This window comes from Helicoverpa zea, chromosome 16 (assembly GCF_022581195.2).
Source record: "Helicoverpa zea isolate HzStark_Cry1AcR chromosome 16, ilHelZeax1.1, whole genome shotgun sequence".
NCBI lineage: Eukaryota > Metazoa > Arthropoda > Insecta > Lepidoptera > Noctuidae > Helicoverpa > Helicoverpa zea.
In genome coordinates this window covers 2,891,848-2,903,067 of record NC_061467.1, presented here as the reverse complement: position 1 = coordinate 2,903,067, position 11,220 = coordinate 2,891,848, and the positions used below count along the sequence as shown (strand labels likewise).

General features: G+C 35.7%; 1 protein-coding gene across 2 annotated transcripts; it reads left to right on the top strand.

Annotated features, from left to right (window-relative positions):
- The first annotated feature begins 508 nt into the window (after nt 1–508).
- On the top strand, nt 509–9,889 carry LOC124637376 (mutS protein homolog 4-like). Of its 2 annotated transcripts, none has more exons than XM_047173785.1 (17): nt 509–697; nt 1,319–1,479; nt 4,151–4,219; nt 4,407–4,555; nt 5,048–5,238; nt 5,381–5,502; nt 5,933–6,159; nt 6,479–6,673; nt 6,822–7,151; nt 7,239–7,342; nt 7,547–7,649; nt 7,735–7,851; nt 8,143–8,256; nt 8,353–8,423; nt 8,498–8,635; nt 8,718–8,916; nt 9,006–9,889. In XM_047173785.1, exons 1-17 carry the CDS (start codon nt 648–650, stop codon nt 9,867–9,869), a joined length of 3,204 nt encoding a protein of 1,067 aa, XP_047029741.1. In that variant the 5' UTR covers nt 509–647; the 3' UTR covers nt 9,870–9,889. The 2 variants fall into 2 exon arrangements, with proteins under 2 accessions (XP_047029741.1, XP_047029742.1); XM_047173786.1 differs by lacking the exon at nt 509–697 and adding an exon at nt 7,933–8,034 and having other exon boundaries at nt 1,158–1,479.
- The last annotated feature ends 1,331 nt before the right edge of the window (nt 9,890–11,220 follow it).

Genomic DNA, 11,220 nt, shown 5'->3' with positions numbered 1-11,220 from the left:
CATTTTATTAATTTATTTGGTCTCAGTATTTTCCTTTTGACTTCTTTAAATTGTTTTATTTTTATTTTTATAGTATATGGGCTAGTTTGATCCGTGTGACATTAGTGACCAATCAGAAGGTAAACAAAATACACGTATACTACACTATTCTAGAACTATCTAGTGGAACCAACCCCATTCCAAAATCCTTGGCACTACCACAATGTGTCACTGCTCTATCAATATCCGGCGGGAAAATAGTTTTCGAATTCTCAACAGTAAAATTGAAGTTTTACTGGTTTCAGCTTTAAAATTAGTATAATATACAACTAAAAATAAAATGAACGTTGTTCCAAGAGAAAAAAAGGCGAATCCTAAAGCTCAGAGAAAATTTAACAATGAATTTATTAGGAAAGATTCATCGATAGGTTGGTCTTGTTATTACTAATAATAAATTTGGTTTTCACGTAAGTAGACAGCTGTATTGTGTAAATCTACAATGATATTACTTTAGTATGACTGCGGAATATTATGCTATCTCATTAGGAATTCGAGGGGCGTCATTGTTGCCGTACCATCCGTTGAATGCACCTAAAGTTATTCCTACTGTGAATAAAGTTCCAAAATATCAGTTCAATAACGATGAGGCATCAACGGGAGCATCCAGGATGCCTACAATGGGACCGCCCCCGGGACCACCCAGAAGTTTCAAACGCAGGTAAGTGATACGATACGTAGTAATACATAATGTACTCAGTAATATATTATGCAACTAAAAAAAATAAGGTCAATTTACCCAAGGTAACAAGTATGGGTAGATGGACCTTGTAATTTAAAAAAATCTGATGGACCCAACGGTAAAACATTGTCTAACATTCAGTTCTAAGGGTACTGCATTGCCGACCAATAAGTGTCCAAACACACTATGCCGAGGATACGCGACGGAAGTTCGGCATGATTACGCCTGCAATGCTATTTGAATTACTGGCGACACATTATGCCGAAATTACGTTGCGTTATAGCATACAGCCGAACTTCAGTCGGGCGTAAGTTCAGCGGAAATTCGGCGGCAACGTATTCTGTAGAAAACACATTGAAGTTCGGTTCGACTGTCGACGGAGATCGGGAGCGGCGAGCAGCGGGAGGCAGGCATGCCCTCGCCCGCGCCCCGCGTAAATTGCGCAACTGAACTTCTGCCGCGTAAGTTCGGCACTTATGGTGTATCATATCAGGCGATTACGTTGGAACGTAAAATCAGCCGCGGAACTTCGGTCGCGTACGTTCGGCATAGTGTGTTTAGACACTTAGGCTCATAAGACAAGCCAATACCATGTTTCAGGATAATAAACTCAACGTCATCACGGCCTGAGTCGTCTTCTAGTGGCCGGCCTCATCCAAGAGTCCTGGCCAGCGATTCAGCAGTGGCAGATACGTCACATGATATGTGCACCCCGAAGAATAGGCCAACTGCGCTTAGATATATCAGTAGTAGTAGCAGGGGTAAGTAACTCGTGCTGCCTAAAAACTAAATAAATCAGTCTAGTTTTCTTGGTCCTCAAAGTAGAAAGTCAAATATTCGGTCGGGAAGTGTTTAGTAACACTTCCCTAAATACTAAAGTGGTTAGTAACATTTAAAACCCTTAAATTCACGATTTCTTTCTTAATTTGTTGGATATACTTAGTCTCAATTCTGCTTTAAGGTTAGGTAGGTACCTATTCATTATTGCAAGTCGTTAAAGACAACAACTGTGAACTCACAAGTAAGAGTTGCTTGGTACATAATATCGATAGATTCTGGATCTAAGCGGACGGTGACTGCCGTCTGACCCCTACAACCCTCGCTCCAAACTATGTTCGGCCATTCAGAGAATGCGTTCCTGACACGTCGCGATTGAACTGACGACGTAACTTTGCAATGGCGTTGCAGTTACGATAAAAATATTTTTGCTGGTTGTTTACCGTTTTAACAATTGAGGAGCATTAAAACAACATTATTATATCAATAATCAATGAATGTTATAATTTTGTGCCAAACTGAGTGTCAAATAACTTGGTAAACAATATTTTTCTAAATCTATACTGCGCTATTACAAGGTTATGTCAGCGGTTTATATTTTGTAGTGCTGTGCTAAAAATAACAGGCAAGTATCGTAATCTGTTCTTATACAGTTATAATATAAAATAATACGTTTTGATTTTCTTTTTAAGAATTGGAAAATAATGGACTATAAGACTTAATTATAACGTTTATGAAATATAAAAATAAAACTATGACCAAACCGCATTTTTATACTTAGATTAAAAATGGTAACCCCAAATGGCGTTATGGGCCGCCATTTTGTGACGCTAAAACAGTCGTCCGTTGTCGTTTCGTGCGCATAGACCACGTTTTTCAAGTGTTTTCGATCTGTTTTTATTTGATTACCCGGCTTTTGTTAGACCGAGATATCAGGATTGATTCTGTTATTGATAATAATATAATTATACATGTAGGCGAAGATGATGATGAAGACACCACCTCCTCAAGCAAATCGGAGTCTGATTAATATTCTGTTCGCACATTCAATTCAATGTACTTGTAACAAAGAATAAATAAAACAATTTTATTATATGAATATTACCTTTTTTTGGTTTCCACTTAAATAACTAAAATATAAAACAAATGATTCCGCCAATTTAAAACGAAAATAATCTTAAAATAATGCGGCGGTTCATTTTGAAGGAACGGTAACGAACTCAGTGTTATGTTGTGCCCATCACTAGTCGTGACTAACTGATAGGTGTCAGGAACGCATTCTCTGAACGGCCGAAGTATAGTTGTTAGCGGTACAGAGTTATCTGCGGTGGTTCCAATATATGGGCCATGTCATGCCCGAGTTCGTGTTTTATTTTATTTATTTATTTAGGCACACCAACAACTTATTTACAAATACTTTCACATATATAAGTTTACAATTGTAATAAGTCCTGCGTAAATATGTTAATTACAGGTGCGCACAACGTTCAAATTAAAAATAACTTAAATTAAACTAAACCAAACTATGCATAACAAAAATAATAATAAAAAAAAAGAAGAAGAATCGATAGTGTTGTTAGATTATAATACCTATATCAGTTCATCCGTACCCAACATGAATAGATAGGTATTTAGTTGTTGGTAGAAGTCAATATTGACGATTTTGTTTGATGATCTTTTATCTTCAATCAATGGTGAAAAGGACCTATACCTCTATTTGTAGCTAAGTAAATACCTAAGCTACATAATTAGATCGCTTCATAAAATTGCAACAATGTGACTCGACTATAGTTTAATGACATATTTGTTTGTAACGCAGTTTATCGCGACACCAATTTGTGATGTAACATTAAACAAAGGTAGTGTGCAATAATTATGTAAACTCAAATTCATGATCACTTGTTTACAGTAGGTAGAAATATAAAAAAAAAATAATTTCGGAGATAACCACGTTAGTACTGAGTTGTGATTGGTAAGAAATAATGTTGATTATCTCGTATTATGTTAGCTGACCAATGGAATAAGTTACAGCTAGTCAAGGGAGGTAAACTTTCATAATAATCTTACAAAACATTTCAGCCTAGACCTAACAGAATGCCTGTTTTGGCCACAGTGATACTTAATGTACCCGTATATTAAATATCTCAAGGGCCATGTAAAAAGGATGACCAGTAATTTGCCATAAGCAGAATATTCCCAAAAATACTTAGATAATAAGGGGATCCACCTTTTTTACATTGAAACATCGATCCTTGACACTTGTGATTGTGTCTTCATCTCTTGATAATATGTTCTTTCCCTTTTACATTTTTGCAAAGATTTACGGTGGCGGTTTACCCAGTGCAATATGTGATAATAGTAAATACCCGCTGCTATTTGCTTATTATTACAATTTAAAGTGGGAGTAGGGAGTTTCCGACTTAATTAGGCCTACAGTCATTAAATAAGTAACACGCTTATATTTAAGTCTCCATCATATACCTACAATATTTTACTCCAAAACATCCAACAAAGGTATACCGCAAAAAGTATTCGCTTTAACAAGATTTAACCGTTCTGTGTTTGAAGCAGAAAGAAATTCCTCCTACTGACTAGAGTGTCCTATAACTTGATCCTACAAATAAAATCCGAGAATTGCAAATCATTCATTTCCAGGTGGATACAGCGGAACTCGCTCAGCTAGATCTACGAGTGTATCAGCAATGAACCCAAGTGTGATATTAGGTAAGTATTCGAGCTTGAACACGACACTACTCATTCTAGGAAGACAGTTTTGCGCAAGCCTCAAAATCTTAAATCTTTATATCGGAGAACAGACATCTACTACGTCTTAACACCATCTTATTGAACTCAACGGATGATAATGGTAACATATTTATTGGTAAGAAACTTAAAGATAACTATTTTTCAGCCATTTCTGAAGGAAGAGGCATGGCTCGCGGAGAAATCGGTATAGCAGCAATAGATCTAAGACATCCTCATCTAGTGCTTTGTCAATTCAGTGATACTTTGTTATATACTCACACGTTAACGAAAATCAACTTCTTCAATCCTGTCGAGGTAAGAAATCGTAGTCGATCATATTTTTTTTTGAGAACCGAGTGCAGATCATGCATGACGAAATAAGTAGATAAAGATTTGCACACGTTCGGACGTCGAACCAAAGAATCTTAGAAAACGTTAAGATACACGAGTCAACTCAGACGCTTTACGTAACTTAGTCTAGGCACGCGTGATTTTGCACCCCAAAGTACATTCTCTAATAATCACAGTGTCTGTAAATTGATGGCACTATTTGGTTAACCGTTGTTGGAACAAAAGCGTATGCTAAGACGAATATGGATGTGACAGTTGGTCCATTAATCCTAGCTCTTAATTTTCAACAACAGGCTTACCTATTTCATGCCCTACTGTAAGTAAAAGGCGTCTAGAGTTCATTTAATTCCTCCACCTTTACCTCGACGAGTTATCATATCGTTAATGTCAAAAGGTTTTCGTGAAGGTATCATGTCACAAGATCATAGCTCTGATATTTCATCATTTCTTTTACAGATCATAGTTCCCCACACATTTTGCGAAGGCGTCCAACCAAATCAATTATATCAGCTGATAAGGGATCGGTATCCTTTAGTTAACTTGGTGACTGTCCAAAGGAGGCACTTCAACGATGCAGTAGGTCGTCAACATATACAAACTCTATGCGCTCCTCAGTATAGCGGCGTGTATCTTCAAGTAGTGCACAAGTATGTAGATAAAATATATTTTCTGATATCGTAAAGCATGTCATAAGAAAAATGGCCAGAAAATATTGCCTAAAACTATTTTCTTAGTTCCATTGTTACTTGATAGTAAGCCAGCTAAAGGTCAGATGTCAATCTTGCACAGATTCTACGCTGTAACTGCGGCGGCGGCTGTGCTGAAATACGTTGAATATATCCAATGTATAGTGTTCGCGAGGGAATCACTGAAGATTGAATATCATTCGTCTGAAAACACGATGATTATAGGTAGGAAATTAGCTTCATAAGACAGAATTCTTGTTAGGGAGCTTACAATATTCATATACCTACATACGACGTGCCAAGAGTACCTCTTTTGAGTAATTAATAGAACAGCTTGTTATTTTCACACGAGACGAAATCATCGATAAGTATATGCGGGGGGTCGACAGCTATACTTATTTTTACACCGAGATTTAGATTAATTGCAAGGTTTATCGCCTTATCAGCTAAGTCATTGAGGTCAATTGTAGGAAATATATCGCTGAAGCGTCATAGTGACATCATCCATATATGTATTTATTGCAGGGATGCCCAATTACAGTAATTCACTCAGAAATCCAATCGCGTTATGCTTACATTCACAATTACCATGGTCAACTTCTAATGCTTTAGCTAACTCAATAGGTACCTATAAAGATATCAACTCTCTTCGCAGATGTTGGAACTGCAACCCAACTGGAATTAGTCCAGCCTTTAGTTCCATCTGCTGGACCCACCTGCTGCCTTCTAGGTGTACTTGGTCCCACTTATACTGTAGGAGGTATAAGAGCGTTACGAGCTTCAATTCTACAGCCTTCATGTAACAAAGAGTTTATTGAAGCTAGGTTGGATGCTATACAAGATCTGATCGAAAATGATTCGGGACTTATGGTTGATTTGCAGGTAATTCTAAGACCTATGGATACCCCAGCGGGGCCCAGCAGGGCCAAGGCCTGCCGGGGCTGCGGGTTGTTCGAAAGAGATACCGCGGCCCTGGTACATAAAAGGCCTATGACGGAACACGACGGTTTTTAGTCAGTAAGAGTCTGACACTCCCTCACCGCTGCTAACCCACAGCGGGAGGGGTCATTTGATGATTTTTGACGTCGGAAAAAAAAAAAAAGAAAAAGACCTATGGATACCATGAAACTTAATTATCTATATTACAATAACATTTTCAGCTAGTTCACTTATTATTTTCTATCAGTAAATATTGTTATAGGATGTGATAAAGAAATTATCAGACATAGATAAAATTCTACTGCTATGCATGGAGTCAACAAACCAGAACATGGACAAGGTTGGTGAGGCCCAACTGAACCAGACATTATTGTTGAAGGTCACGATGGATGTCATACCAAAGTTATCAGCAGCATTGAACGCGGCCGTTAGTAGCCGATTGAGGAAAATCAAAATGGTATGTGGTACGAGCCTGAAGTAATAAATAAATAGGTTGTAGTAAACAAAAGACAGATAGAATAATATTGTCGTATTTTTCGTAAATAATCTCATGTGAATGCATCTCGTCTGAGATAAGTTCTGATCTACTTACTTATCCTAATCAGGATTTTGAAAACCCACACTACTACGAAATAACAGAGCGCATCAAAACAATAATCCAAGATGACGCACATTTAGAAAAAGGAGCCATGGGCAGTCTACAGAGATGTTTTGCGGTCAAACCAGATATAAACGGCCTTCTAGATGTAGCCAGAAGAACCTATTCAGAACTCATAGAAGACATACAGAAGATTGTAGAACAGCTTAGTGAAACTTACGATTTACCTTTGAGGTTGAATCAGAATGTTATGAAAGGCTTCCATATAGTGCTGCCTTTGGCTCCGAAGAATAGAAGGTGTTTTAATATAGAAGATTTGCCGCCCATATTTATACAGGTGATTGTTTCAAAATGATTAAGCTTTAGTGCTATAGGGAAAAATTTCGAGGCAGGTAACTAATGTTCTTAGTCTTATGTATTATAGGTTCATTACAGTGGAGCTAGTGTATCAATGTCTACAGAGGAATTAGTGGTATTAAACCAACAAGCAAAAGAGTCCTTGAACGAAATACAGAAAATGAGTAACATGTGAGTTATTGTATTAAACACTGCAATGGTTATTGTATAATTTACACTACACATTTCTGAACGTATTGTTTTTAAATTGTATAAAAATGGGAAAGTCCCAAACAAAATGTTGCGCTTTATTCATGCACAAAATCGATTTTAAATCGACTAAATGCAATTTTTTTTTTCTGCAAATCATAAAATGTAACTTTGATTTCCTTTCAGCGTAATTTCTACGTTACTGAAAGAACTGCGTCCTTTCATGGCAAGTCTCTATACACTTTGTGAAAACGTTGCGGAGTTGGATGTTCTATTGGCTTTGGCTCAAGTATGCTGGCATTGATATTGTGGCTTTTGCAGAAAATAGGTACCTACCGATACACTCTTTATAAAACATTTTGTCTAATTTTCAGGCGAGTTCGATCGGATCATACATAAGACCAGATTTTAACAGCTTCACGGAAATAAGAAATAGTGTTCATCCTCTTTTGGATTACAACAGTCAAGTCCTTCCGGTTCCGAATGATATTGTAAGATACCTAACAAATCGTTTTTTAATATTTTATTAAGTACAAATATTTATAGTTGTTTCTTTATTAATACTCTTTCAGTATGCAACGCCTGAACATAATTTTACTATAATCACCGGACCAAATATGGGAGGCAAAAGCATCTATATAAAGCAAGTTGCTATTATGCAAGTTATGGCGCAGGTCTCAAAAAAATAATATTTGATTACTATGTATTTTTATATTGATGAGTTAAAATCCAATGAGTGATTTTATTAATAATTCGAAATAATTTAAATCTTTAAATTCCAGATAGGTTGCTTTCTACCAGCAACAAATGCTGTTCTAAGACTTAGCGACAGAATATTTTCAAGGATCGGTTTCAACGACAGTGTTGAGTTGAATGCTTCTACTTATGTATTCGAGGTAAGCTTGTGTTATTTATGTAGATACTTACTACATACTTATGAAATTGTAAAGAAGGACAAAAAGGAAGAATAAAATTTAAGTTACGTCTTTCAGATTAAGGAGACTCAACACATTTTGAAAGGAATAACTCCAACGAGCTTAGTGATTATAGATGAGCTTTGCAGGTAAGACACATAAGATTATACGAAGGTAACAATATTTTGCCCGCAATCAATTAAACTCGTGAACATATTTCCAGAGGGACTTGTGTGGAAGAGGGTACGGGTGTAGCTTGGGCTATTTGTGAAGAACTTATTATGAGTAATGCTTTTACTTTCTTTACTACCCACTTTATGTACCTTACGAGACTGCAAGAGCTATACTTCAACGTTGTCAAGTAAGATCTCTATCTTCACTTATAAACTGAAATTCATACCGATTAGCATTTAAACTTTAAAACGATATATTGTTTATTTCAGTCGACATACAGCTGTAACAGAGGAAGAAGTGGGCACTCCTGAAAATCCACAAAAAAGATTAGTATATCAACATAAAATAGAACCAGGAGTAACCAACATTGAGCATTATGGTATGTCCTTAGCTGCAAAGACCAATCTGCCTGAAGACACGGTGAAGTTAGCTATGGAGCTTGCTGAACTAATATCGAAAAGCACAAACGTTAGCAAATCATTAATATTATGGTACCTACAGATTACAAAATACTACGTAATCAAAATGGATATTGATTTTACTCTATCTGATTCCAGACACAAGAAATTAGGACTCCTCAAAGAAACGACGATGAAGTTCTATACAACGTCAATGCAAACATTCAACAAGAATGCAGGAAAAACGGTAATTCAGAAGACAATACCAAGAAAGTACTTCTAAAGTTCAAAGAAGAGCACCCACAAATATACGAAAGATTAAATATTCTTAGAAATAATAATAGAACTAATGTAAGTTCCAACAGTTCTGTTGTTCCCAATTCTAAGGAAGAAACTTCAAAAGAATTCACAAAGGATTCATTTGTAAACAACAATGTTGAGACCGCTAGAACTCCAACGAATGAGCTGTTGGAAGTACAAGTCAAAGTTGAAAACCCAAATTACACATGTGTACAATCATCAGAACAGTTACTTAACAGTGTGATAAATAATGACGAATTTGTTGAGGAAGAAGTTCAGAATACAATGTCAGATGTTGAAATGATGGACGATATAGATGATTTTCCATGTGTCGAAATAAATAACATGAGTAAAACTAAAAACTCTATGCACAATAATAGTATTGCTTACAATAATGATTACTCTCAAAACAATATGACTGATAAGCAAACAATGGAAAATAGCGTGACTAGTTACAATGCTGAAAATGAAATGAACGATGAAGATAACAGCAAAATAGAAACGTCTTCTATTGACTCCGACATAGCAGAAGCCTTAACTCAAATAGTTGAAGAATATTCTTCAGTTAACGTTACGAATTCTCAACGAAGCAGCGATATAATGTCTGTTGACGAAGAGCTAATGAGTGAAACGATCAATGAAATAAATGAGGAATTGTTAAGTGGGATCAATGGTGTCGAAAACATTGTGTTAACGCCTCCACTAAGTTTTCGGGACTTTTAGAATAAATTATTTTGCACACACTAGAGTGGTTTTCTTTAACATAACAAAGATTTTCGACCTTTAAATACGATACAGATTTTTATTTGTCGTGCTTATTCCAGCTAGACTTTAACGTTTATACAGGGTGTGTCGTTCACAATCACATTAAATCCTATCGCATATACTTTATGGTATTCTATGGCGAATTGTAAAAAAAAAACCTAATCCATTCACTGGTTTGACCACAGGAGTCATTTTTCGTTTTTATAATTTACAACATTATGTGTAAAGCAGAGATAAAGTTAGGAGTATCGAACGTTTTGATCAGTTGACAGCTGTCAGTTTTCAAGGGAGAATTTCATTTGTTTGTAATGACTGACTGTTACATGGTGTTCTAATATTCGCACATTTTTATTCTATTTACTTTGTTTGAAAAATTCATTTTTATATTTTTACGTATTTTTCTTTTTTCTTTGTGTTAATCGACAGGTATTAACCAGTATATTAAAGCATTTCATTTAATGTGATTATGAACGACACACCCGATATGTATAGGTAATTCTTTAGAATAATATTAACTATAATTCTTCACGAAATAAAATTGGTTAGTTGCTTGGTTATTGAAAAAATATCCCACCCAAAACAAAAAATGTGAAAGACTGCCAAGTTCAATAATATGGGAATGCTTCGCCTATAAAAGAAGTGAGATCTGAATAAGGACCAAGTTTCATACACATACCTCAGTTAAAAATAGTTACTTTTTAATGATGTTACTTGGAAAGTTTTCACACACCTTGTTATAAACCTACTAAACGTGTGAATCAAGTATTTAATTTTCTATTAAAACTTGCCAAGTACAGGGGGGTCGAATTTGGCCCGAAATGGTTCGTGTAATATAACCCACGGCCGGTGTGTCGCTTTTTTTGCTCGAACTTGGCGGACACACTGCCGTGTGTCTAGATATAGTTTAATTCTTTATCATAAATCTTAATAAAAGATATCACAAATTCCAAACACTAAAGACAAAGATGACATTCGAAAATTTGGAATAAAAACTCATAACACCCCGTCGTTTTTGCGTCGGTGGTTAAAAATAGGTTTTAACCTGAATCAAAAATAATAAAATTGGCATGATGGCGACAAAAAATTCTGCAGATGCCATTTAAGAATTAGAAAAATATAGTACTTTCGTTTTTTTTGTTTTTATGGTCTCTATAGTTTCAGATTTTACTAACAGCCAGTACCGATTTTTAGTCGATTATCTCTAACTAAATTGACTATAGTTACCGGCGTTACTAGTGTTACAACACTAAAAAATAATAAAAGAATTATAGTGCCAATGAATGAAATTCCCAATCTATTTACTATACTC

Bases quoted from the DNA above. Each gene is read 5' to 3' on its own strand.
- LOC124637376 (XM_047173785.1), top strand. From the start codon at position 648: ATGCCTACAATGGGACCGCCCCCGGGACCACCCAGAAGTTTCAAACGC. The intron at 698-1,318 runs GTAAGTGATACG...ACCATGTTTCAG, and splicing joins CCCAGAAGTTTCAAACGCAG to GATAATAAACTCAACGTCAT. The intron at 6,674-6,821 runs GTATGTGGTACG...TATCCTAATCAG, and splicing joins GATTGAGGAAAATCAAAATG to GATTTTGAAAACCCACACTA.